This window comes from Lipophrys pholis, assembly GCF_963383615.2.
Source record: "Lipophrys pholis genome assembly, chromosome: 16".
Lineage (NCBI taxonomy): Eukaryota > Metazoa > Chordata > Actinopteri > Blenniiformes > Blenniidae > Lipophrys > Lipophrys pholis.
The window spans coordinates 15,656,651-15,684,306 of record NC_137634.1 but is presented as its reverse complement, the minus strand read 5'-3'; the positions used below and the strand labels follow the sequence as shown (position 1 = coordinate 15,684,306).

The window sequence follows — 27,656 nt, the reverse complement described above, 5'->3', positions numbered from 1 at the left end:
GATATAATATATATAAAGGTGTAAAAGAGAGCATTGCCACAATCTCAGGAGAAAGCCACACGTTTTGTGAGAGAAGAGTGCTATTGTATTAATGTTATCACTGTTATTCAATTATTTGAATAACATTTACGATAATATTTTAGCGAGTATCTCCATTTCTGTGACTTCCAGCCACAAATATTGTTTGGTTAAATTTCCGCTGCTTTACAAACCTAGACGCATCGATGGGTTGCAAAATCAGACAACGAACGAAGGGAAATGTTCGGGTAAGTCGCTGCCAGTTTTTCAAACGTCTTAATGTCATTGTGATAGCTTGCTCCAAAAGCCGAGCGCATGCGTATGTAAACTTCAGGTCATCACTTCAAACTGTTTGATAACGTCCAGAAAACCTCGCTGCTGGTTCAGATCATCATTCTCTGTGGTTTGTGTCTCCGAAACTAGCCGTCCAACAGTGGCCGAGCTGCCGAGCTGTTGGCCCGAGAAGGAGGCGTCATCCCCGGGTTCATCGGGTTTGACAGCACGGCGTCCTCGGAGCTGAGCTACGTGCCAGCGGTTCACGGCGACGAGGACATCGACAACCTGGTGGACGCCGATTTCCGTCTGGTTCTTCGGAAAATGTCTAAACGGGACGTCATGACCCGATTGAAAGTGAGTATCAAAGTCTTAACTCTTTTAAAATAAGGACCTACAGTGTAAATGGTTATGGAAATCCAATTAAAAGAAGCAAAATGTTGGCAAAATTGAAGAGAGAAGGGGGAGAAGACAAGGCTGTCCAATCAGCCCATGACTGTTTGCAATTTTCATTGAAACACGAAGCCAACGAGTCAAACAGGATAAAGATATTACAGGTTTTTAAGTAGCAGGTCAAGAAAATAAACTTTTGTTGTTCGCGGATGATATTTTAATATATCTTTCGATGCCAGAGATCTCAATTCCAAAACTATGGTCACTCCGAGATGCTTTTAGCGGGGTCGCAGGACATAAATTAAACATCTCAAAGACGCAAATATTGACTTTCAGTTCTAAACCCAGCCAGATGATAAGCTCCAATATTCAATTATCCTGGGATCTAGAACATATCAGATATTTGGGGGTAGCATTACCGAAAGATCTCCCAAAACTGTATGCCCTCAATTTTATTCCACTAAACCAAAAAATAAAGGAAGATATTGGTAGATGGAATTGTATTCATTCTATTTTATTTAAAAAAGAAAAGGAGGATCACTTCTAATGTAGATTTTAAAATGAAACTTTTGTATTTGTTGTTAAGTGACTCCAAATAAAAAAAAATAATTAAATAAAAGAAAGTGAGTATCAAGCCTGACTGTTTCAGATGAAAGGTGTGTCTGATCACACTCATGTGACCCTGCAGTGCCGTACTAACATGTGTCTTGTCCTCAGGCTGTGCAGGACTTCGGCTCCATGTGCCAGGAGCGGGATGCCGAGGAGGTCAAAGGGGTTTTACCCTACTGGCCCAAGATCTACAGAAAGATATCAGTGGTGACTTACCATTCATTCAGTTCATTCAAAATGCCACACTAACTTCACCACAATAGATTTTGAGTTGTCATCCTCTCTGTTAAACAACTCCAATCCATTTAGAGATGAAGTATCTACACACAAACAACTTTTCAGAACTCCATGAGAGTGACTTGTAAGTGCTCTCTTTGGGGATGTGTGTGAATTTGCAGTAATCAGTCTTTGTGATTCTATCAGGATCATGACCGGCGCATCAGGGAGGCGACCCAGCAGGCTTTTGAGCAGCTGGTGCTGAAAGTTCGGCGCAGCTTGGCCCCCTTCCTCAAAAGCTTGATGGGCCATTGGATCCTGTCCCAGTGTGACACCTACACACCTGCAGCTTCTGCCGCGTGCCAGGCTTTCCAGGCTGCTTTCTCACCCGCCAAACAGCCTGAAGCTCTCAGCTTCTGCAAGGAGGAGATCCTTAATGTGGGTAACAGGGCTCCAGGGGTGGATGAGGGATTTCTACTGTAATCCCCTGAGCTGAATGTAAAACTAATATGCCATTTATGTTGCAGGTACTTACAGATATTCTGTTAAAGGAAACAGCAGACACACTGAGTGATCCACAGTAAGTTAAAGACCAACATATTATCATCCCACTGTACAGGGCACAATGATGAATTATTCCGACAGTCTTTGACGGCAAACCGGTTTTCCTCTTTTCTCCAGAAGTGTGACAGAGGAAGAGAGAGAGTCCAAATATGTGCGCATGCTGACCAGTTCTCTGTTGGGGGTGAAGAGACTGCTCTCTCTGCTGCTTCCGAATGACCGGCTGGCCCTGGAGCAAAAACTTCCCGAGCTGGTTAACTCCACTAAGTTCTGGAAGTACAACAAACACAAGACTCCACAAGTATGTGTAACTTATAGCATTTAGTAATATCTAATTGAACTGAATTAAAGATAGTTTAAAATAAATTCTGTATTTAGTTTGACCACATCTTGCATTTCAAAAGGAAATGTTGGCAAGTATGAAAAAACAGTATATAGTATTTGTAATATTTTGAATGTATTTTTGTTTTTGTGGATGCAACTTTAAGTGCTCAGCTTCATCTTTTCTTGCATGTGATGGCAAAATGTTCTAGGGATTTCTTATGTTACAGTGAAGGTTTGATCAGCGGTAACTAGTAGAGTTTAACAGAAGTTACTGTGATCAAATCAGATTCAATCAATCCAAGGGTTCGCTTGCTTTTGCCACCAGCAGAGAGTGAGATTGATATTCTAATTGAGAAACGTGCATTGTTTTAGTTGTTTGTCCATACTTGGTTCATGAACAGTTGGAGCAGAAATCTAAGAAAATCTGAAGCTATCACAGACGTTTTCTTCCCACGGTTTTCAAGTAGTAACTCTGCTGTACCTCTGTGCAGGTGAGAGGGGCGTTCTTTGAGATGGTGTGTTCTCTGTGTGAGTTCACTCCTGGTCTGGTCCAAGCTGAAGCAGCAAGACTGTGTCCAGCTGTGCTCCTCAGTATCGACGACACAGATCCCGTCGTGCTGCCGCCGGTGATGGGAGCCGTACTTCACATCGTGTCTACCATCCCTGTAAGTTTGTGGTTGAAGCACGATTTCACACATACGTTAATGTTTTAAGTTCTACATGCTGTTCTCAATCGTCACTGTTATTGCAATTAAGTCTTCATATTTCTGTTTTGTATTTCAGGATTGCTGGACACATGTGAATGCTCAGAAAGGGTTTCTTCCTAAACTCTGGCGTGTGTTGGAAGATGGTGGAAAAGGCCTGGCTAAAGCATTTCACCCCTATCTAATGCCACTCCTCAGCAAACTGCCCCAGCAGGTCACGGATCCCAAACTGGACTTTTACGCCACGTTTTTCACTGCTTTGATTCAAGGGTAATGTCTCCTTATCACATAGTGGATAATTAATATGATATCACAATTCAAATTGCAACTTTGCTTTATGCTTTGTAATGTCTTTTGATATAATAATCAAAAATAATCCACCAGTATGTCTTTGTCATCACCATAATACTTGCAACACACTGCTTCATTTCCAGCCTTTCTAGTAAGCGTGCGGTGACAAGCCCATCAGAAAGTGCCGCGATAGTGACGGCTGTTGTGGAATGCTTGAGGTACTGCATCCTGCAGCACGCGGAGGAAGAGGAAGACCAGCAGGAAATCAGAATCATGCTTATCACCCAGCAGGTTCGCTCCATCATGCAAACTTTCCTCCACAATCAAATCTACTAAAATCCAGCTCTTTGTTATGTTAATGTTGTTGTTATTTTCTTTGCAGCTCCTGCCCCTACTGGAAAAGTCTCTTAGCAATCCTTCACTGCAGAACGGCCCTCTTTACCTTTTGGTCACAGAAATGCTCATTTCCTGGGAGAAGAGGGCAGGTTTACACAGTGAAGGTGGAGCTAATGATAAAAGACATGTCTTTCAAAGGCTTCTAGTGGACTTTTGGGAGGACCTCAGCCGTATGCTTGTTGGTGATGTTGACAACGAGGCAGCTGATCCACAGGCTTTGGAAGGGATAGCAGTGTTGCTGCAGGTGAGTTTGCTTTGTTGCAAATATTTGACACTGTTGTATTCCGGATCATGTAGGATTGAGAATATGGCTCAACATTATGGCTGTCAAAACAAATTCTGTGACCCGAGTGATACGGCGAACATGTTTCCTAAATGAATCAGTTCTCTCTTCTTGTTCCCCAGGTGATGCGTTACCCTGAGAGGGTGAACAGGAAGCATGTCCAGAGAAAGAAATCTGTCAGGATGTGTTTCTCTGAGTCAGAAGGCGTTGAGGGGGCCCGTGTTGAAGAGCCTGTGCAGACAGTGTCTGAGCGAGTGAACGAGAAGGCATTCGGGTCCCTGCAGACGCAACATTTTGAAGCTGTCGTGTGCCAGCTGGCACAGTTGTGCTTTGTGCATGTGAATGAGGAAAACTCTGAGAGACATCATGTTTTCCTCTCCCGTCTCCTGCGGTCTTTCCACACACCCAGAGTCTTCACTGTAAGTCGCATCTCGCAGTCACAGAGAAGCGTATCATAATGGAAGTCATTTACTGACTGATAAACTTTTCTTTAGCATGTTTCCAGGTTTTTAAATTGAAAACTGCTCAAGCTCATTGTATTAGATATATAAATGCAGGATTCTTATGTAGCTTTTACAGTTTTTTTTAATTTTTTTGTGCTCATCTTAGACACTGGTTGAACTTGATGAGACCAAAACAAAGGATATTACACCGGGCAATAAGACGATTTCAAAAAATCCAGCAATAGAGTTCCTACTGGAGCAGGTGTTGGTGTGGCTGGCTGAAAAGGGCCGCAAAGATACTCAGCACCTGGTCGAGATGGTTTTCAGCTCACTCTATTGCTGCAGCCGACAGGAGACCACCCGCATCTTGAACCACATCACAACGGTAACATTAGATGCACGTGTCATAACGTGACAGATTAATTTACACTCTATTACATGTTGTGCTTCAACTGTGCTGCCGTTTTGTTGTTGACACTTTCCATTCTGTTGTTTTAGATGGGCTTACAGTGGGAAATTATTCTGCAAGTCATTCAGAGGGTAGGTGTTGCAAAATCACAATTATTATGTTTTTAATCAGATGGCGTTACCTGTAAATACGTTAAATGGACACTGTCAAACGTATGAGCTTGTCTGTCCCCTCAGGCATGTACAGACCCTGACACTCTGAAGAGTTGCAGTGATTGGCTCAAAGGTTCAGTTCTGGGTGAGCAGCTCCTTGGATTGACTGAGGAGTTGTGCAAAGTGGGGAGCAGCTGTAGTGTCTCCAGCTCCTCTTCAGGCAGCCACAGTTGGACACTTCTCAGTCTGGTCCTTTCTCAGCACCACAACAACGGTGAGTACAAACGCACACGAACAGCAAACAGTCGCGTTCCTTTTATTTTGTTGTTTTATTTGAAGTAGTATGTATTAGCTGGGCTTTATGTGCTTTTCTTCATTCTGTATAATCAGTGTCTTGACTTGTTTTACATACAGAGTCTCTGATTGGAGAAGTGTACCTGGAGAAGATCTTGGAGAAGTTCCACGCCACTCTTTTCGAGACCAAGTGTCTGTCTGATGCAAGCAACATGGAGCCACTTATCTCCTTCATCTGTGATGTGGCCTCCACTTTCTTCTCCTCCGTACGAGATTGTCTTCTACTTGTCTCTGCTGAGGAGCTGCTGCTCACCGTCTTCCAGCTCACTGCCCAGGATCAAACACACACTCAACTGTCTGGTGGGTACAGTGTTCAAACAAATACTCTGATACATACATCAGGTAAGATAACAAAAATTAACTACATTTTCTTGTTGCTTGAAAAGACTCACTTTTAGATAAGCTGAAGAAAGTGTGTGTCACTGGAGTTTCTTCGCTGGTCCAACACCGTGACGCTGACGTCAAAGAAGGTGGTTTCCTGCACGCCGCAGCCCTTTGGGTGAAGAAACAACTACGAACAGCGTCACTGGATATTAAAGGGTAATCAAGCATTTTGTAACTTTTCTAAAGAAAACTGTATTTTATGTGTATCTGTCTAACAAAATCTCAAGAATCATTTCATTGGCTTTGTTGTTCAGCTAAGTTTACTCTGGTGATATGTTTAGGTTACAGCTTTTGGTCCTCGCGGTACAAAACCTCGTGCAGACGATCGTCTCCGTCTGTGATCAGTCATCCTCCATCCTCAACCAGTTCTCGACTGTCATGATGCCAAGCCAGACAGAATGGACCAGAATCAGACAGGCCTTACCACCTCAGGTCAGCAATCTAATACGCTTTGAGGTTTTAGCATTAAATTTATTATTGGACAAGAAACATTTGATATTCATGTACACCCCCCTTTTTGTTTTTGTCTGTCCTTTTCAGTGGATCAAAGCACCTTTATTATCTAGCCGTCACAGAGGTGTTCATGAAAAAACTTCAGTAGACATCTGGGAATTTAGAGAGCTGAACAAACTCCCAGCCCACCTTTGTGCCTGTGCCCTCTTGGGAAGTGTTGTCCAGGCAGTTTCGTGTGTTCCTTGTGACCAAAATGAGTCGACGTGTCCTTCTCTACTCCAAAACATCAACTGCACAGGTACACACATTAGGCAGAACATGACGTATGGATTGTGCGCGGACCAAAATGTTTGTCTTTTTGCGATTTGCTTATGTTTGCTTTCATTTTGCAGTTTCAGAACTTCTCTATGCACTGCAGTGGTGTAAGGAGGTAGATTACAGCCCTCCTATAGTTTCTGCATACCAAAATGTGCTGAATGACTGGGGGCTGTCAGACGGTCTACACAGTCACGTCCCAATAAAGACCCTGCTGGACACTCTCTACTCAAGGTAACATTAATCATTAGTCTTTATACAAAGGAGAAATACATTTTGTACTTGGAAAACTAAGCATGAATAAACCTATAAAGGCAGTATTAATTTGTAGAATTGTGCGTTATCATCTCCAGAGTGGACATAAATGAACAAGTACTTGTTTTCTCCCCTCAGGTCAGTGACAGATGGAGGTCTGTGGTCTCTGACTCTAGAAAATTACATCCTCACCACGAATCTGGCCGCGACTCACAGTCCAGCTTTGAGGGAACTTTATGGAAGTTCAAACAGGTCTGTAACTCAGTATTTTAATGCGTAGGATTTCACATTCAAAGCTTCTTTGTGGTCAGTTCAGCCACTGTGTTGTTGTGTACTGACATTGCTTTGTGTTTTATCAGTTTGTTCCCAGTGTCCCAAAGCAAACTGAGCACGCTCCAGGTCCTGTGCCCGACCATGACAACAGAAGACAGAGAGACTCTGGTAGATCTGGCGACTGCTGGATTAATCAACTGGCAGGAGGATGGAAGTAAGAATAACCTCAAAACACAGACAGATGTAAATACAAACATCAAATGCAGTCGTGGAACAAAATTGTCAAATAACCATTTTGGACTTTTGTCACAGATGTGTGTGGGTGTCTCCAAGTACTGCTGTGTTGTCTGAAAGCAAACACACACATAGAGGTGGAGGTTGTTCAGGCTATTCTGGCCACTGTGATGGAGTGGAGGAACAGTAAGGAGGACTGGTTTCTCTTTAGCAGGTAATGTAATTATACAGTTTATTACACTTGTACAAACACTTTGAGAACATACATGTTCATCTGATACAACCCTTGTGTTCCAGCGACCTGTCTGACGTCACTGCAGAACAGTTGACGCTCACCATTGAGATGATGCGCTTCCTGTCCTGGGTGGTGACCAACTGTCCAACAGTTATGGGGGGAGACCAGTGGGACTTTCTGCTCTGCTCTATGTTGGCCTGGCTGCAGGTGAGACATGAAGGAAATGTGCTGTTTTGTGGCTGCGATGTAACAGGAGAGTCATTCAGGGTGGAATTATGTTGGAAACTGTTGGTGTGCTTCATTTCATAGAAAACTTCACTTTTTGGTTTGACTCTGTCTGACAATTGTCCTTTTTTTGATCTTTCCTCAGACGGCTGGTGAGAACGTGAGCAGCCTGTGGAACCCGTGGGTGCAGCTGTTTGTGTGCGAGAACGCTGCATTGATAGTGAGGCTCAACCAGTTCTTCGCCTCACCGTCGTCCGACGTGCTGGAGAAGCTGCCGTCAGAACTGGCGGCTGAATGGACAGATTTCTTCGTCCAGGGAATCTACAGCCTGCTGCTGCCTCTGCCTTTCAACATTAGAAGTGAGTCTGTGGGATTTATATTTGGGGGTTATGTGTCACACACACACACACACACACACACACACACACACACACACACACACACACACACACACACACACACACACACACACACACACACACACACACACACACACACACACACCACACATTGTACATCGTCCTCATTACTGATCAGTAAAATCTGCATCCAAATATATATTCCTGTTTTAAAATGTTCCATTGGACTATTTGATTACCTTGTTTCTTAATGAAGAAAAGAAAAGGGATGATGCCTCTTTGACTTCCCCATATTGGAGAGTCCCACAGACATATCAGCATATCCCAAAATGATTAAGTCCAAAGACGTTCTCAGGTCGTCGCTCTCTCTCTCAGGAGACTCCACTCACTGAAATTCCCAGCAGATCCCAGTTGCTCTTGCAGTTCAGATAAACTCACGGGCGCTTTTATCCACATGGTCTGGGACTGCCCTGGGGTTAAATACTTCTGCAGAGGTGATTCTGCTGCTCTTTCCAATATACTTTGGAGATTGATCCCTGCTGGACAAAAACTACTTCAGCTCTTCGGTTAAACATTTTAAATACAGACATCGTCCTGATGCCACTCAGCCGAAAGTCTGTGGTTGGATACCGGCTTAGTCTTTATCAATGATCGGGTCCCCAATGTGTGGTTGAAAGTAACAAACACACAGAACAACATTTATTGTTTACAATTATTTTAGTTTGTAATATTTATCAGTTTGGCTGAACAGCAGGACTTTTTAAAAATGTTGACGGACAGAACACGAACCTTCACCACTTCATTTGACACCCTTGTAAAGTCGAATTAACTTCAGGACAACACTGCTGTCATAAATTCAGCTCTTACAAATGGTTTTGTTTGGACGGAGTCACATGGTATTTGACTTGTAATGATTAGAGATGTTTATTTCTGGGTTTGTAGTTTCCCATTTTGGTTTTAGTGTGTCATACTTAAATTTATGCAGGCCAGTGCCATTGCAGTAGACAAACATTTTTTATCAAGTTTAGCATAAAGCCCTGATTTCATAACTTGCACCTCTTCTCTGTATCGCCTTTTGTCAGATACGTTCACTGATCCAGATGACCCCGTCTTCCCTGTGGCCGTGCTGGAGTCTGTCGGCGTGGCTCTGACTTTCGTGCCCGTGCAGCAGTTGAGCCAAAACTCCTTGCGGCCACGCTTTATAGCAGGCCAACAGACAAACCTGCCGCTGCCGCTTCAGACGCTCCTCAATACTTTCTGCCCGCTCCTTCGATTCAGGTCCAGACCTCTGCAGATCACCGTCTACCAGCTCCTGGAAAAGTAAGCAGTTTTTTTGAAAGCCTGAGTTTTGGGGTAACTTTGCTTCAATGCATTTATAAAGATCTCCAGTAAAGTACAACACATTTCTGGAGATCTTTGTGCGCGTCTGAATGTTCAAACTGGTCTTGTCATAATTAGTTTGTGATGTAAAATGAGTTGTTTATTCTGATGCTGTAGAATCATGCCTCAGTTGTCTGAGTATGACGGAGAAGGAGACGGCAACAAGTCTGATGATGACGGAGATGAACCATGCCTGTAAGTCAACACATCAAAGTCCCTGTTACTTTTTACAACCAAGCGATGGTTGATGTTTTCTGAAAGATGGGATTTATGTGTTTGTATTGTAAAAAAGTATTTTAATTATACTTAAAGTTCAATGTTTGTGCTCAGTTCCCCTCCAGCTGCACTGATGGTCCTCTTGTCCACCTGTGAGAGGATGTGCGATAAGATCCTGGCGCCGGTTCAAGTGGGAGAGTTTGCAGTGGTCCAGCCTCTTAGTGCGGAGTACTCCTGCATTCTGGGATATTTGCTGGCCTGGAAACTTCTCCTGACCTTTTTTAAATCCTCGCCATCCCATGTGAGTCATGAGTGCTTGTGTCTCAGTAAATATCTACGATACAGTTTCTAGAAGCCATTCCATTCAGAAGTTTAGTTGATGTTTAGTTTTGACTGAAATAATGCTTATATTGGTGCTGCCATTCTCTCTCTAGCTGCGTGCCCATTATGCCCAGTATCTCAAGAGAAGCTGCTCCCTCAATAAGCTTCTCCTCCACCTCTTCAAACTGATGCCTGAGAATTCCATCTACCCCGGCCAGGGGGCGGAGACGAGGGACACCAAAACCTTCTTCACCGAGAGCCTGAGTCTCGCTGTTGACCGTAAGCAAAGCAGACACACTCCTACACATTTCATGTACTGTGAAATGTAAACAAGCTTCAATTGTCTCCTCCCTTGTGTTTTCTGGCCTGCAGAGACGGACAGCGTCAAGTGGGAGCTCCACCATCTGGCCTGCAGCGTGTACTACAGCACAGTGCAAGACCTGCCCGCCATGGTGCGGCTGTGGTGGAACAGCCAGGAGAAGAGAGGGAGCACGGCTGTGGAGAAGTTCACCATCAAATACGTCAGCCCGGTTCTTTCAGCCCAGGAGATCTCGTCGGTGCACACCAGCACTCAGATGCTCGACAACATGACCGTGAGTTCACCAATAATTTGATTTATAAATGTTGTGTGACTTTGTTTTGAAAACTTAGATGTTTTGCTGATTTGGTAAAGGTCTTTCTTGCTTCCACATCTTCCAGATTAGATTACTGCAACAGCTTTTACTCTGTTGTCACTAAATATAAAAGGAATTGCAGGAATTGACCACATCACACTGGACATTACTGTATCGCCGCCATATAAGTTTTAAATAATTGTAATGACCGTCGTCAAATTTCGAAATATTAGCTTCTTCTTCCAAAACACTTATTATTACAACTGCAAAATTTAGTTTTCTTGAGTTTTAGTTTAAAGGCTCTTAAAAACCCCCATTGAAAAGAGTAAATATATTTATCTGGTCGCCCCAGGTCAAAGCCCGCTCAGCTGCGCGGGAGGTGACTGCAACCTATTCTGTGGATGAGCTCGTCATGGAGTTGGTGATTCAGCTCCCGCAGAACTACCCTCTGGGCTGTATTACTGTGGAGAATGAGAGGCACGTGGGTGTCGCCGTGCAGCAGTGGAGGAACTGGATGCTGCAGCTGAGCACCTACCTCACGCATCAGGTAAAAACTGGATTTGAATGCAAGACGTTGGTATCGTAAGGAGGGGGGGTGTTCAGGAGGGTGAGCAAAGAAAAGAGAATGAAATATTGAGAGGAATGTTTGTGTCAACAGAATGGCAGCATAATGGAGGGCCTGGCTCTGTGGAAGAACAATGTGGATAAGCGCTTTGAGGGGGTAGAGGACTGTATGATTTGCTGTTCTGTTATCCACGGCTCCAACTACTCTCTCCCCAAGAAGGCCTGCCGCACCTGCAAGAAGAAATTCCACTCGGCGTGTTTGGTGAGTCTATGTGGTCGTCAGATACGTGCAGATTTAACATTACTGATATACCTCGGCACATCGTTTCAGTTGCAATTGTTCATCATGTGAGTAACTATGATTTCTTCTTCTCTTCTTTGTTCAGTGCCAATGGTTCACCTCCAGCGACAAGTCCACCTGCCCACTCTGCAGAGAAACATTCTTCTGAATGCAGCGGGACTTGATCGTGCATTGCATATACTGTGGATAAACTGGACTTGTACAGCTATATGATGTGTATTCATGTGTACTTGGAATACATTGTATATACAGTACAGACCAAAAGTTTGGACACACCTTCTCATTCAAAGAGTTTTCTTTATTTTCATGACTATGAAAATTGTAGATTCACACTGAGGGCATCAAAACTATGAACTAACACATGGAATTATATACTTAACAAAAAAGTGTGAAACAACTGAAAACACGCCTTATATTCTAGGTTCTTCAAAGTAGCCACCTTTTGCTTTGATTACTGCTTCGCACACTCTTGGCATTCTCTTGATGAGCTTCAAGAGGTAGTCACCTGAAAGGGTCTTCCAACAGTCTTGAAGGAGTTCCCAGAGATGCTTAGCACTTGTTGGCCCTTTTGCCTTCACTGCGGTCCAGCTCACCCCAAACCATCTCGATTGGGTTCAGGTCCGGTGACTGTGGAGGCCAGGTCATCTGGCGCAGCACCCCATCACTCTCCTTCTTGGTCAAATAGCCCTTACACAGCCTGGAGGTGTGTTTGGGGTCATTGTCCTGTTGAAAAATAAATGATGGTCCAACTAAACGCAAACCGGATGGAATAGCATGCCGCTGCAAGATGCTGTGGTAGCCATGCTGGTTCAGTATGCCTTCAATTTTGAATAAATCCCCAACAGTGTCACCAGCAAAGCACCCCCACACCATCACACCTCCTCCTCCATGCTTCACGGTGGGAACCAGGCATGTAGAGTCCATCCGTTCACCTTTTCTGCGTCGCACAAAGACACAGTGGTTGGAACCAAAGATCTCAAATTTGGACTCATCAGACCAAAGCACAGATTTCCACTGGTCTAATGTCCATTCCTTGTGTTCTTTAGCCCAAACAAGTCTCTTCTGCTTGTTGCCTTTCCTTAGCAGTGGTTTCCTAGCAGCTATTCTACCATGAAGGCCTGATTCACACAGTCTCCTCTTAACAGTTGTTCTAGAGATGTGTCTGCTGCTAGAACTCTGTGTGGCATTGACCTGGTCTCTAATCTGAGCTGCTGTTAACCTGCCATTTCTGAGGCTGGTGACTCCTATGAACTTATCCTCCGCAGCAGAGGTGACTCTTGGTCTTCCTTTCCTGGGGCGGTCCTCATGTGAGCCAGTTTCTTTGTAGCGCTTGATGGTTTTTGCGACTGCACTTGGGGAGACTTTCAAAGTTTTCCCAATTTTTCGGACTGACTGACCTTCATTTCTTAAAGTAATGATGGCCACTCGTTTTTCTTTACTTAGCTGCCTTTTTCTTGCCATAATACCAATTCTAACAGTCTATTCAGTAGGACTATCAGCTGTGTATCCACCTGACAACACAACTGATGGTCCCAACCCCATTTATAAGGCAAGAAATCCCACTTATTAAACCTGACAGGGCACACCTGTGAAGTGAAAACCCTTTCAGGTGACTACCTCTTGAAGCTCATCAAGAGAATGCAGAGAGTGTCCATAGCAGTAATCAGAGCAAAAGGTGGCTACTTTGAAGAACCTAGAATATAAGGCGTGTTTTCAGTTGTTTTACACTTTTTTGTTAAGTACATATTTCCACATGTGCTAATTCATAGTTTTGATGCCTTCAGTGTGAATCTACAATGTCAATAGTCATGAAAATAAAGAAAACTCTTTGAATGAGGTTTGTCCAAACTTTTGGTCTGTACTGTATATTCATGTGTATTTGTAATATATTGTATATATACTTGTATAAATGAAGTATATTATAAGCTTGAGTTCAGAGTCTGATGTCTTGCGGTCTGCTCCATCTTGTATTTGATTTGTTAATAGGGTTTGGAGGCAAAATAAGTGTTTAACTTCAGCCGAAACCCTTTCGGTCTGTACAACTGTCAACCTATGGATGAAAAATTGCTCCTGCTTATTTTATTTTATTTTGTTGACCACTCCCACGAACTGTGCATATGATGACGTTTTTACTTAAATTGTTCACACATCAAAACAAAACATGTGAAGTGTTGATCTTCAGGCAAAATGTCCTGAAAAGCGTTGACAATCTTGGAAATGAAAAATATTCTTAGAGTAAATTATGATCAATACTTGTCAGAAACTTGTCATTTCATCTGAGGGGTTCAAGTTTTATTTAACCGAATCCCAATAGTCGAAATACAAAACATAAAGACGCTGTAATGGTGAGAAAACAATGAAATACAGCCAGAGCATTTGAAAATGTGTAGTTTTAATTGTATTCCCTGGGGGTGGAGCGGGACTTTTCGGGTTTCAGTGAGGAATGAAGGCAGAGTATCACATCAATCCATGACACAACTTCCACTTATCATAAATACCTTATGTGCAATCATTCATACAGTACAACACACCAGCCCGCTCTAGAAAACATTGATTGTACACAAATAAAGTCTCTCTTATTTTCCTTTAAAATATGTTGGTTCTCTCTCGGCAACAATCTGTTAGTAAGAGTGACTTCAATTGCTTGTCACTTAATTGTGTTGTTTTTTTGTTTCTTTTAACTTAGTGAAGGTTTCTCAACTAAGAAACACAAGAAAATCCTATTGCCATCCATTTCGGTGATTGGGTTAGGAATTCCCGGAGCAGGTTTAGAAAAGAGGAGTCACATTTTGTTAATATTGCTCTGAGGTGGCCAAGCAGACGAGAAGCTGGCCAGTGAAACGGCGATTTTTACCCACAAGAAGCCAAACATTTTCCGAGTGACTTTCCCATTTAAACCAAATAAATCCATCTACATATTGAGATATAAAAGAAAAGAGAAAAATCCGAAAGCACAAGTCACACAGACGTCAGAATCAACATTTGCTTTTTTTGTTAACAAACCAAATCGATCTCTTTGTCGTTGTCCTGAAGAGCGCAAGCATTACGAGTGAAACCCAAAAGTCTGGATTCCGCTTCACCTTGAAAAAGTTGAAACCAAGAAGAATAAGCTCAGCACCACGGCAGGATATGCGCGCCGGCATGCAGAAGGCCAAGAGTGGAGCGTCGGAGCACGCACACAGATCTACACCTGAACTTTGGATCGCCGTCTGCCATGCAAATAGAGAAGCCGGAGGGCGAAGCCATTAACTGATGCATGACACTCGGTTTCTTTCGTTTAACTTTGAAGAGTGACAAGAAATAAACTTTCTTCTAAGTTCACAGATTTCCAAGTTTTTTGTTTTTTTATAAATTCATTAGATTTGGTTGGTCTTAGGCTTATTTTTGTTCTAAATTGTATATATATATCTATCTATCTATAGATAGATATATATTAGAAATGTTGATTCAAACACCTCTAAACATAACGTACAGCTTCAACACTAGAATTTGACAATTCTGCCTTTTAATTGTCAAAGACTGATGATTGTTTAAAAGTGATTATATTCAAAACAAAAAAACAAATTTGCGTTGTCACACCCAACCAGCTACTAAAGTCCACGATTCGATGCTGAAATACAAAGCGAGTAACATAAGAGAGCTACAGTAGTCTTCAGTGTGAAGTAAAGTTACCATAGACGTAGATATATTCTGCCAGAGCTGAAAGATATGATCCCAGATGTCAATGACGCTGACTTGTTAACATAAAGACAAAAACACATTTCAGTCAGTAATGTAACATTGAATGTAAAGCCAACGTGGATGCAGTGAATTCCTTTTCAGTACTGTCCTTTATGGTTTCATAATTTTGCTGGATTCACCTGATTAACAGTCCACAGACGCCAAATTGCTTTAGCGATGAACGGAAACGGAGCAACCGTCAACACCCAATAAACATCGCTTCTCTTTGGGTTCTATTGACTCTATTAAGAACCAAAAGTGTAAAATCCCGGGAAGCCGTGGCAGTGTTCCCCAAGTGATTGTTGCATATGTGAGTAACCTCACAAGGTTTTCAGCTTCAAGTGAGATCTGTGGCCTTTTGTTTTTTGATCCTTACAAATGAAGCCATCCTTTCATTCTGAATTACAGGAGATACAGTACAGCCGACTAGAGATAAAAGAATTCCATACCAGTGATGTGATGTTAAATTAACCAGAAATTCAACACGTCAGTGTTTTGAAGCTGCAAACAATCATTGAACTTTGTAAAATTTTAAATGTACATCGATTTGAAATGTCGGAACATTTCCTTCCAGTGATCCGTACAAATCTCCTTCATACTTCTGTCGTCAGAAAAATTATTCTGACCTTATCTTTCTTCCTGCAGGCCATACACATCCATTTAATACATTAGCTCATAGACAAGGAGGCACACTGGGAGAGTGATAAGGTCTGGAAGTTTCAAAGTAGTGTGTAATTACATCTGAATGTCTTTTTAATGGTTTCAACTCTTTATCTTTACCCCACCGCCATCGGTCCGTTACAAAGATGGCGTGGCGTTGATATTTTACTGGGAGCACAACAATGGCCTTAAACATGACTAACACAACCTCACACGGCAAAATAGTGTTGAGAGAAGAGGGTTGGGTGGAGGAGATGGGAGGGAGGAGGTCAACAGTTTCTCTGGGAGGAAAGGATGAAGAGAGGCTAAAGTGGGGGGAAAAAGGAAGTGGGGTAAAGAGGCACTAGAAGCCCCCGGACTGTTCGTAAGACTGGCAACTTGGTTTTCCTGCTGTATGTAATCCTACTTCTCATTAAAAACCCTGCAATCCCTCGGTGGAATCATCCAGACACACACTCCTCATCCAGTCATCTGCGAGTGTTTCACTCTGTAGTGGTCCTCTGTAAGTTGGGGGTTTCAACAGGTAACAGGTGGAGGTGGTTGACGGAGAGGCGGCAGGAGGTCTGGGGGCGCCTCTCACTGCTCCTCTAACCAGGAGGGCTTGTCGGCCCCGGGGGGTTTCAACTTGATGTTGAACTGCTTCAGTGTTTGCTCCAGCTGCTGCTGGTTGCCAGCAAAGTATGCAGAGATGGCGTTGTGGAAGAGGAGGAGCTGCTTATGCATGACTTTCACCTGAAAGACACAAAGCACGGACGCTTTAAGAATCTGGTTTTACAAGAACCGGCCCAGATGAAGCCGCCGCCGTTTTTAAAAGCAACTATGATGCCGCGCTGCGGGCCGACCTTGTTCTCTTCCAGGAACTTCAGCTTAATGGTAACATCTGAGCGAAGACGCTCATACTTTTCCTTCTGGACCTGGTACTGCTGCTGAGCAGTATCTATACGGGCCATTGTGACGGCATCCCTCGGACCCATACTCAGTTCCTCCAGGTCTGTCCGGTAGGCGTCAAACTCCAGCCTGCATAAAACACAAAACACAGGAGAGTCAGGAAAAATGTGATGCAATCAAACAGCAACACAGAATTAGTTCTCTCTGTCAAAATAAAAGCTCTCGGGAGTTCCATCGTTAGAAGGGTATCCAGGATCGTTTCTGACATCACCCAACTATCAGCCCTCTGCTTCAACTCCAAACTCATGTGTTTGTTAGATTAAGAAAAAAAACCTATTAAAATAATAAAGAGGATTTTGTGAATGAAATTCAGAAAACAATAATTGCTCAACCTCCGACAAGTCATGCTTAAAGCCACTTGGGGGCAGTAGAGATAAATCCTTCCCTCAAGGCTGCCTTTAAATTTATATGAAAGCTTTTTGGCAAAGAGGTGCTTGTTTACAAAGTAATGTGAAACAGTTCCTTTAGGGTTTAACTGTACATAACCTTTTATGTACTTCTGTGGTCCTTTGAGGGAAATCGTAGGTTTTTTCTTTACTTATTAAACTTTAGTGTGTTGACAAGTGCCAAAATGATGTGAAGTCAAAAACAACACTGCGATGGCGAGCTGTGTACATATTCACATTGATCTGCTCCGCTCTCTGCTGAAGGGAGCTGCAAATTCAGACAATAAATCTCTGTATTTTCACTAAGAGCAAGAGTTTTTACATTCTCACATCTGCTTTTCATTGGTATTCAAACCTTTATAGGGAGCTTCGTGGAACACTTGACCATTTCTGGGTACAAATGGACTTTCTCACCATTAACGGATTCAAAAAGTCTCGAAATGAAGTCCCATTCATCAGTGTGTTTAGTACAAGTATTTCATAAAATACTCTGACTGGACTTCCTGTTAGTGTGCAGGAAATGGAATAGAAAGAAGGAAGCACCAAATCTCGCCACTTGCAGTATAACATGTTTCAAATGGAGGAAAGAGGTCAGCCACTGCATGTGCTGACCTTGCATTTTCATATAACTTGATGGTCATCAGGGTGTCCTCCATCGTCTTGTTGACTAATGTGTTGATGCTGGATACGAAGAAGTTAATGGCACCAAGTAAAGTCTCTCCATTCTTACAGAGCAGCTTCTGAGTCTCTGCGTTATAGCCGAACTCGTCCTGTCAGGAAGTGGGAAAAAAAAAAAAAAAAAGGTCATATAAACTAAACTACAATTTATTACATCAAGATGATCAAATTGTTTTTAAAGTCTCACCCGCAGCTCTGGGGATTTCTGACTGAGGTCAGCGAATGTGTCACCCAGCGCATGCTGCGTCTGCACCATGTTGTAGAAGTGGTTGGTCAGCGCTCGGGCCAATCGCAGCACGCTCTCATATTTCCTTTTAGTGTCTCGCAGCACTTCGATCTGAGCCTCCAGCTCCAGGTCCACAGTCCGGGAGCCGCGACCAAACCGCTCCGAGATCATTTGCTTTGTACACTGAAACAAGGACGGAGGACACAGGAGGACATCACTAACACAACAGAACTCACTTCAAGGTTTCTTAAAGATCCTCCTTCTCGCTATTATCGCCTTAGAAATGGATGAACTTGGTCGATCCGCTGTTACCTTGTAAGTGTTGAGGCCCCACTTCCTCACGGTTTCTAGTTTCTCCACAGCGACCCCGCGAGTCGTCTCCTCGCCGGTCATGGACGAGCTGCTGCTGCTGTGATGCATGTTGGAGCCTGAGACGAGAGAATCAAATGCAACACATTATAATAACATGCAACAAGACTTTCAGATACAGCGTGACAGGAATACCCCCGACTAAGATTAAACAAAACAATAACACTTCGTCACTACAACATATTGTGTCCAGCACTCAGGACACATTTTCAAAAGTGATCCTCAGCGTTCATCTATTGCCACTAAAACCCCTGAAATCACCATAAAACATGCAAAGTTAGTAAAAGAAAAAAAAAAAAAAAAAAGTAGAAAAATGACAATGGAAGAAGAAAATTCAGAAAAGATATTCTGATCTACTGATTTACTGGCCACCTTTGCCCTCCCCGATACCTTGTTCAAGTGACTGGCTTGCAATGTGGCAGATGGCAGAACTGCTTGGGGGAAGGCTACTTCGCCTGGCCTTCATACGGAGGTCTGTGACGTGAATGGGTGGGAGGAGGGGGAGGGTTGGGATGAGGGAGAGATTGGAGTTTGGCGGGGCGGGGTGGGGCGGGGCGGGGCGGGGCAGGGCGGGGCGGGGCAGGGCGTTGGTCGTTTGTTTTGTTATTATTGGGAATGTTCAGGATTGGGAATGAATATTTATTTACATTGAGAGTAATGAGAAAGTGTGCAGTGAGAAATGGAGGAAGAAGATGTGAGGAAAAATAAATAGGAAATGGAGAAAATGAAGGAGAGGAGAGAGAAGAGGAACATGGATGTAGGAGGGAAATGTGAAAAGAAGGTGGAAGACAAAGACGGATGAAGAGACAGCATTTAGTGCATGACAGTCAGTGAACAATGCATACCGATGAGTGAAGATGATGACAGTTTGCAACACAACGGGACTAAAGAACATTGCACAAAATAAACCCGACGATTGGAAATGACTTACACGAGATTCATTTCTAAAAAGTGCATTTCTAAGTCAATGACGTATTGGAGGTCACTGCGCATATTACAGGAAAAAGGTTTTGCTTGAGTGAAGGGTTAGTTTACGAGTGGAAGCTCCCCAGAAAGCCGAGGACAGAGGAGAGAAGCCACGCCACAACGGAGGAGCAGGCAGAGATCAGTGCCGTCCTTCTCACCACTAAAAAGAGAAAGAGAGAGGCAGCTTGCCATCCCTCTAAAAAAAGACACACTGTACAGAGAGCATCTTCCCAAAATGAGATGTCACGTGAGTGATCAAAATCGTTTTAATCTTTACTGCAGTTAACGGAGGGGAACAAAGTACTGTTTTTCTACAAGCTGCTGCTGAGACTCTGAACATCATTGTGAGATGATTCCATCACATTTTGGAAAGAAGCTCCTCCACCATTAATGACAATTGGGTCTCAAGCCACCTAATCCTGTAACTGGGATCCTTTTGTTAAACTCAGCATTGTAGCGCACAGCCGGCCCTGAGAGACAGAAAGAGTGGGTTATTAGTATTGAATAGTTTAAATTGAAAGTCTCATTTCTACCTGAACTTCTTTGCACTAATCAGCCACAACAATAGGACCACCTGTCCTTGACTTTTTTCGGCCTTAATAAGCACCACATTGTACGATCAGTGAGCAAACCACCATGGAGGTGTGCCGTCCCTGGCTTCAGCCGGACTCGTCTCCAAAAGTCAGAATAGACGTGTGCGTTAGTGAAGCAGTGAAAAATCAGCTCAGAGAAACACACGGCGAAGCAGAACTCTACCTTTGATCGAGCTGGTTGGGATGATACCATCTGCTGTTCCTCCGTAGCCTCCGGAGACGATGCTGGTCTCGTTCAGATTAGGACCGGATACCATCACTTGCTGTAGGTCCTACACAGTAAGGGAATTTAAGAAATGAAGAACAACAAAAAGGACGAAAGAGGGTTTGTGGGATTGGGGTAGTTCAGGGTCGGGACATGTAGACAGGAGAATACAACTTCAGTGATAGATTCAGACAATGTGGGTTAAAAGCCTTTTCGCTAGAGTGACACACATTACGTTGTTAGGAAAGTTAGATGGAAAACACACAACTCAAGTATGGGTCAATAATTAATCTAACAGAGCCGAATCTCCTGTGATGAAGTGGTGCAGAGCGAGTTGGAGGACGTCTAAACAGCTGGGAGAGACTTCACGGCTCCAAAGATCTTTCACAGCAAGAAATGTTGAAATTAACCCCTTCTCTGCTTTTGGAAATAAATACTTTTACGGGTTAGGAGCAGCGCCCTCCTCCACGTGTGTGTTTTCACTGCTGCTCAAATATAAACTGAGAAAAAAAAAGAAAAGAAAGAAAAATAAAGACTTTTAAGAGATTTTCAACAAGGAGTTGGACGAGCCACATTATACTGTTTAAAACATTTTAATTCAATTTCTATTAACAGATAATATTTCTTTAGTGGTTCCTGCATTTTCGGCAATAACCTTGTCCATGTAGACTGAATACAAACATCTGCACAGCAACAAGAAGTTTGGAATCTGAGTTTCTGTCATGTACAAAGGAAGTAATGTATATATGTTTTTAGGTTTTATTAATCATTTGTAGGCAAAACGATGCATTAATACAAACTTAGAAACCTGTAATAGGCATACTGATGTTAACATGTATTGAGGAAATACATCATTTTAAGCCTTAAATAAAACCGCAGAAGTTACATGATACTTTAGTTACAGAAAAAGACGACATGAGAAACTCTGAAGCTCTGATTCTGCAGCGAGGAAGAAATCTTGAGTGCTTCCAAAAAGGAAACGGCCATTTCCTTTGTGTAAACAAACAAACTTGTCGGTTTCATACTACAGAACGGGAGAAAACATCATCAGCTGCAGTCTGTCCTGTCGGTCAAGCGCGTGAAGCCTCGGTATTGTGACTCGCAGAAGACACCTTGGACATTTCTGTCACAACTCAACTACATTTCTATTTATAACTGCAACATGAACCGACACGTCCAAACAGAGGAGAAGCGAATGCACAGCATTAGTAAGACATGGATATTAGTATGAGGCCATGGTCTGGCCAACCAACACCTGCAAAACAATTAGGAGGTCCCACTCACATTTCACCCAAGTGCAAACAAACACACACACACACAGAATCTAGGCTGCATTAGCCACTCAAAACAAGACAGAGGTTATTTGGGATTCTAAAGGAATAAAATCGAGATCCGAATGTTAGCTATTAGTTAATTCAATTTCTACTGGAGTTTTGGGGTTTTCTCTCACAACATGTCATGTTTGAGAAACTCCTTCTAGCTACAGTTAGTAGGAGTGAGATTAACAAGTAGCACAGTTCAGGCTGCACAGTGGTTTGTTTGGGGGGGGGGGGGGGGGGGGGTGACATATCTGACATTTGGTGAAGGAGACCAACATTAGCAATGCAAGGCGATTTCCATGCCCTTTAAAGTCAAACCACTGAGCAGCGCTGCACACCAATGACACACACATATGCAAATGCACAAATGGCCTGCTCACCCTGTTGCCTCTGGAGCTCCCTACTTTCTCATCTAAGCTCCACTGTACCTTTGCAGCCTGCACAGAGATGAGGGGGGGTGAGGAGGGGGGAAGGGGGAGGGAGGAGTTGACAATGATACAAGAACAACAGAACAAAAAAAAAAAAAGAAAAGGAGACAAGAACAAAAATCCATGACTGAAATCATGCAGCAAGATAAAAAAGGATGTAAAATAAATCCCGGAAAATAAAATCATTATGGCGTTCCAAAGACAACAAGTGATGCAGGATGGAGAGCAGTGAGTGACATCACAGCAGGTCGGGGGTCATCGTTTTTACAGTTTAACATTGGAAGTGAAATATCGGGGCCCCAAAAGCTGGTTTATTCACAAGACACATACATTAAAGGAACGAAGAAGGAACTGTGTACAAACATGCGTATTAAGATTTGGAACATCAAATACAATTTGATCACCACAAGAAGACAACCGTCTTATTTGAGCCAGTTGCCAAGCTGAGAATAGTATGCAATGTTTGTATTTATTTATTTATCTATTTATTTATTTAAGCTTCCAAAGACACTAAACAGTTCAAACTAATTTGGAATTTTTAAAAAAAAGGGCTAATTTTGTTGTAACAAAACAAACGGGAGCTGGACACGTTCTTAGTGATTTGCCTCATCTGGCATCTGTTCAAAGTAAAAGGAAGCTGACGCAAACACCGGTCACTCCCTGGACAATTTGTTTACACAGTGTTTGAAGAATGAAGCTGGTTATGCTATGGAATGACAGATCCGGGATAGATAGCAGAGGCTCTGCTTTCTAAATAGACCTGTTTTACACTCCTAATATACCCTTGATACATATTTTAAAGTTATACACTCGCGAGAGGACGTAATCTCCTCTGACAAATAGGATAGGAGAAAAGAAATAAACCTTTTAAAAAGGCTGTTGTCTAAATGAGCTGCTGAGATCCGCCTGATGCCTCTGCCAGGATGCTGCAGGCAGTCAGTCTCGCTTCAGTCCCTGTCAGGCTGCCATCGCTCCTCTGACACACACACAAACTTGCATCTGAAAACAGACTCTTGCTCTTCCTCAACCTGCCAATCTTCATCTCTGAGAGCAGGGGCAACATGGCCGGCTAAGGCTTTAGATGGTGCGCCGTGCAGCAGATAGCAATCTGATTTCAGAGGGCTTTCACCCGGGGACAAAAGAACGCCTAACGTTTCAGATTAATTGCGGAGTTGCTATGACAACCGGTTAATATCCAGATCTCAACAGTGCAGCTGAACATTTTCTCATACAAAAACACAAACGCTGAGGTAGCCACTTCAGACGGTTGAATACACACTCCTCAGCGATGTTAAAAAGGATAGCTTCTGCTTTATGAGTCGAGGGAAGCATAGTTTGGTGAGCAAATAAGACAAAGTGCTTCCTCCAGGATCTTCAGGCTGTTTGTCCAACAAGGTGTGTGCAGAGAAATGAACAACCGGTTCCAACTTCAACTGCTGCTTCACTCAAACTGAGACAAATCAGTCGTGTGACACATTTCACCTTCAAATGATGCCCACAAGTTGATTAATATCCAACAATCTAGAAGTTTAACTTCACATGGAGTGTGATGATTAACAAAATATGTCAGTGATGTGACTGAAACTCTATACATGAGTAGAGAGGTGTCAGTAGGGACAACTGGTTCACATGGAGACAGCTGGTCTCCAGCACCTGATTTCCCAGCAGGGCCGATTTCCCCAGTCTGAGTGAGGGAAAGCAATGCAGCGTCTGTGACTCTATGAGGACGATCAAACCAAAGCATTAAAAAAAAGTAAATAAACAGTGGCGGACTGGATTAAATTCATACGTCAGTATTCAAGAATGATAAAAGGGAATAGTTATACTGTGTATGTTACCAGAGATCATGTGAATAACATGAAAATAATAGATATTCTAAATTAAGGGGCTCTATTGTGTTTGTCCTCTTGGGAAATGAACACTTTTGGACTTCAGCTTCCTAAAGCAGCACGCAGGTTTTGTTTGCTTCGACGTGAATGACGCTAAACTTCAGGAACAGATGGGCATCACTGGATGCATTGGATAAACAAGAAGCTCCAACAGGGTTTATCAGAAAGTGCATCTTCATAGCTAAAGACAGGAAATCTCAGCCAGGGAATAAAACTGCTGTGAGAAGGCAAAAGTTTCTAAATCGAGAAACTGAGAGGCTCCATAAGTCAAGGATCTTTAATGAGCACTAACGATATGACTCATTTCTGACAATCAAACTGACACAAAGACGAACAACTCTGAGCTCTCTTCTTACTGAAGCTTGGTTTTGAGAATGCAAACATATTTTTTGCCTCGGGGAAGACACAAACTTATGCATTTGTTACCCTTTGTCGCAGCTTTAAATAGCTTGAAAAAAACACGACTGCAGACTGTCAACCGACACAGAAGTTATAGGACCCACCTGTTCAAGGCTGTCGTCTTCTGGTAGTGTCCCTGTGTCGCCATTACTATTGATAGGAATCTCCATTGTGGCAGCTTTACTCATAATGCTGTCTGTCATAATGCACTGTATCTGTGGGACGAAAAGAAAAGGAAAAGACAGGAAAAGTGTTGAAACGCTACAATGATTGTGTGTAAATAAAGTGAAAAAGGCAGCGGAAGAAACAACAGCGCGGGCTAAATGCTGCTTTGAATGGAAAAGACCAAAGAGCTTAGAGAAAACTGCCAAATCATTAAGCAAATGGGAATATAATTACAACAAACAAGCGCGGAGGTGGTTTTCAAAGAGCAAGGCTAGCCCCTCAGGATTAAAAACAACACACCTATGAAAGCGACACACAGCTGCCTTGCTGAAGTGGCCACTCTTCTCTGAAGCTCAATTACCAGGCTGTATGCTAATAAAGCATGCTCCCAACCAAAATCCCCATCAAGGACGAGACGGAAAACTGTTTTCCATACTGTCGAACAGGTCAAACTGCTCCATTCACCTACAAGTTGGCTCGCGACTACACAGACATCACATCTGCAGAGGAAGCTAAACCAGAAGTGTTCCAACAGCGATACTTGGTTTGAACAAGAATAATGTGTTCATAGCTTAATGAATTCACTCCCACAAACACTGATGAGAAGTCTGGATGTACTAATACGTGTGTGTGTGTGTGTGTGTGTGTGTGTGTGTGTGTGTGTGTGTGTGTGTGTGTGTGTGTGTGTGTGTGTGTGTGTGGCAAAGCCTGAGATGACACTGCAAAAATAATAGGAAGTAAGATTTTTAGACGACACAAATTTTTAGGGACATGCAAATGTTGCGCGCTGTTCTCAAACATGCACAAAGTTGCCTCAGGTCTGAAAGAGTTAAACCATTCAGCAGTGCCACCGAGGGATCTATTCATACAGCGGGCCATTAATTATAGATCTGTGGGTTTTGTGGCTCTCGGGGCCGACAGAAAAGGTGGTATAGGACGATTTTATAAAGTATTTACAGACAGGAGACGAGTCACGTGCTACTTATTTCATATGATTCAACACTTAGTAGGCAAGTGTCTGCTAAAAGATGAATCAAAAGTCAACTGCTTGACAGAGTCTGGTCCCCGATCTGTTGTTTACCACGTGGGTTAGGAATTATTGTTCTTATTAGGATGGGATTTGGACAGACTGACTGAGCAGCTGAACAGTTTGTCAAGGCTTTGGATGTGGCTCACAAGGCGTTGTAGCACAGAAACGTGAAAGTAATGCTTCAGTTTCTTGCTATTAAGTCTATTTTAGTTGTAATACTGCAATAAACCAATGAAATCACTCTTGTGGTGAAAAAGTTTAATTAAGACTAGTCCATTTCCTGATGTCACTGTTTACTTAGTCATGAGTTGGTGAAGCTGTACTTGTTTTGCTCAATATTACACAAAGAAATTCTGTAAGAAAGAAAATGACAGCAATCAATGAGTGTTCGACATCCTCCTCGTATTAGACGTGTGAAGGCATACAGACTGGCTTAACCTGAAGCTCCACATACATTTTGTTCTTTAATGAATAGCTTGGCAAGAAGAGCCGTCAGGTTTGTCAGGTTATAATTGAAAAGTCTGCTCCAGGTACAGTTTGCACCTTCTATTTTTTTTTTTTTTAAGTACAATAAAATCTCAGTTATGTAGCTGTAAGAGGGTCAGATAGACATCGACTCAATTACGGTTAATGTATCATTAGGAATGCATAACTTGTACGTAGTGGATGAGCTACACCAGGCTCTTTTTTGGGGGGGGATTAGTAGCAGAAGAAGACTTTGTGTCATAAAAGTGGAGTTTATAATCTAAGAGGACTGGGAGTCAGACTGCAGCTCTTCACCCTCCCTGCTATGATGGCGCACACTTGGGAGCCAGAACAGGTGCACCCGCACAGGTGCTTCGCTCCAGCAGCTACACGCAGAAGCCATCTCCGAGGGTTATTATCCCAAACATAAACACAAGTAATTCTAAGAATATGTTAAATGTTTTTTAAGAAAGTGCCAAATGGAAGTGGTGAGGTGAAGGCCCGCGTCCAGCTGACACGTCGAGGAAAGAGGAAAGAGGGACGATGGAGTAAACAAACTCAACGAGCACAGCTGGAGAACAACTGCAGCCACACACAGGCACAAGCTGGCGGGGATAAAACCCGCTGGTTGGAGGCGGAGGTTTGACTTACGTTGAGCTTCGTCCCGTCGTTCAGGAGAAAAAAATAAATAAGAGGTTGTCGGGAAGCTAACGCGCAGGCTAATCTCCGGCTAGCGGCGGCGCATCCCAGCTCGTGCGCGCTGCGTCTTTTTCCGCACGGGAGGGGGGGTGGGCCAAACACAGGAGGGGGCAGTTAGTTGTTCAGGAGTGGCAGGGTGGCATCGCTGGGTGAGGTCCTGGCTGGAAGCGTGTCGCTCTGGTGTATATGCTCCTCGTAAATAATCCTGGATCTCCTGCTGGATGGATGAAGCCAGGAGGAGCGCTTTACGGAACTGACGACATCGAGGAATTCAGCTTACAGACTCGCTCGCGCACAAAGAGCGTCTATTCGAAGGAAGATGCATCACTACTATATCAAGAAAATTGAAACCTCTCGGTGGTCTGCATGCACGTTATTATTATTGCTAGAATTATCTGCCTGCACATTTTAAGGCTTTATAAAGGAGGAATGTTTACAATATGTATTAGTTAATCGTGAAAATGGAGAAGTTAAAGCAGTAATCAGTGGAAAAAAAGTGATTCCTCCTCTCAAAATATATTTGAAAAAAAATTCAGCTGAAGAGTGAATAGAAAATTGGATTTGACAATTGAAAATACATTAAACCAGACAATCATACTACTTGTATGTCTGTCAACATGATGTGCCATAATTTACTGAAACTGTGTGTCTAAATTTTGCTCAAATCTTAAAAATGATGTTAACTCTGCTTAACCACCAGGCAGCAACAAAGAAATTAAAATGCAAGATTATGGTGATGTTTGTGTACAACCGTGAAAATTAGCTCATCATTTTTGGGATGAATATACAAACAGAGCAATTATTTATAAGAATTAGTCCACTCATTAGACAAAAATATCCTTATTTTATATGATGTAATGCTATTATTGTCACTTACTGCAACATCACTTTATACTAACAAACAATAGTAGAAAAAGCAGGTTTCACCCAACAACTATAACGATCTTTTTTGTACA

The 27,656-nt window shown here is 42.9% G+C and overlaps 2 protein-coding genes across 2 annotated transcripts; one reads left to right on the top strand and one right to left on the bottom strand.

Moving 5' to 3' along the window:
* Window positions 1–224: 224 nt before the first annotated feature.
* LOC308122294 (E3 ubiquitin-protein ligase listerin-like) lies at window positions 225–11,703 on the top strand (the record flags this gene model as incomplete). Its single annotated transcript, XM_080484039.1, has 32 exons — window positions 225–266; window positions 442–648; window positions 1,402–1,500; window positions 1,717–1,947; window positions 2,037–2,089; window positions 2,191–2,371; window positions 2,886–3,059; window positions 3,178–3,368; window positions 3,533–3,680; window positions 3,772–4,029; window positions 4,191–4,487; window positions 4,678–4,896; window positions 5,010–5,051; window positions 5,157–5,346; window positions 5,487–5,726; window positions 5,813–5,966; window positions 6,092–6,242; window positions 6,351–6,561; window positions 6,656–6,812; window positions 6,972–7,085; window positions 7,193–7,320; window positions 7,419–7,554; window positions 7,638–7,782; window positions 7,946–8,159; window positions 9,242–9,479; window positions 9,657–9,734; window positions 9,870–10,056; window positions 10,190–10,355; window positions 10,449–10,669; window positions 11,043–11,237; window positions 11,349–11,516; window positions 11,641–11,703. The coding sequence occupies 32 exons, from the start codon at window positions 225–227 to the stop codon at window positions 11,701–11,703; spliced, it is 5,298 nt and encodes a 1,765-aa protein (XP_080340165.1).
* A 3,336-nt stretch (window positions 11,704–15,039) lies between these two features.
* On the bottom strand, window positions 15,040–26,942 carry arfip2b (ADP-ribosylation factor interacting protein 2b). The gene is made up of 9 exons (XM_080482672.1): window positions 26,653–26,942; window positions 24,446–24,556; window positions 22,006–22,062; window positions 20,265–20,373; window positions 18,486–18,601; window positions 18,135–18,356; window positions 17,882–18,039; window positions 16,778–16,952; window positions 15,040–16,667 (listed from the first exon to the last, which is right to left on the bottom strand). Exons 2-9 carry the CDS (start codon window positions 24,542–24,544, stop codon window positions 16,512–16,514), a joined length of 1,092 nt encoding a protein of 363 aa, XP_080338798.1. The 5' UTR covers window positions 24,545–24,556; window positions 26,653–26,942; the 3' UTR covers window positions 15,040–16,511.
* Between the last annotated feature and the right edge of the window lie 714 nt (window positions 26,943–27,656).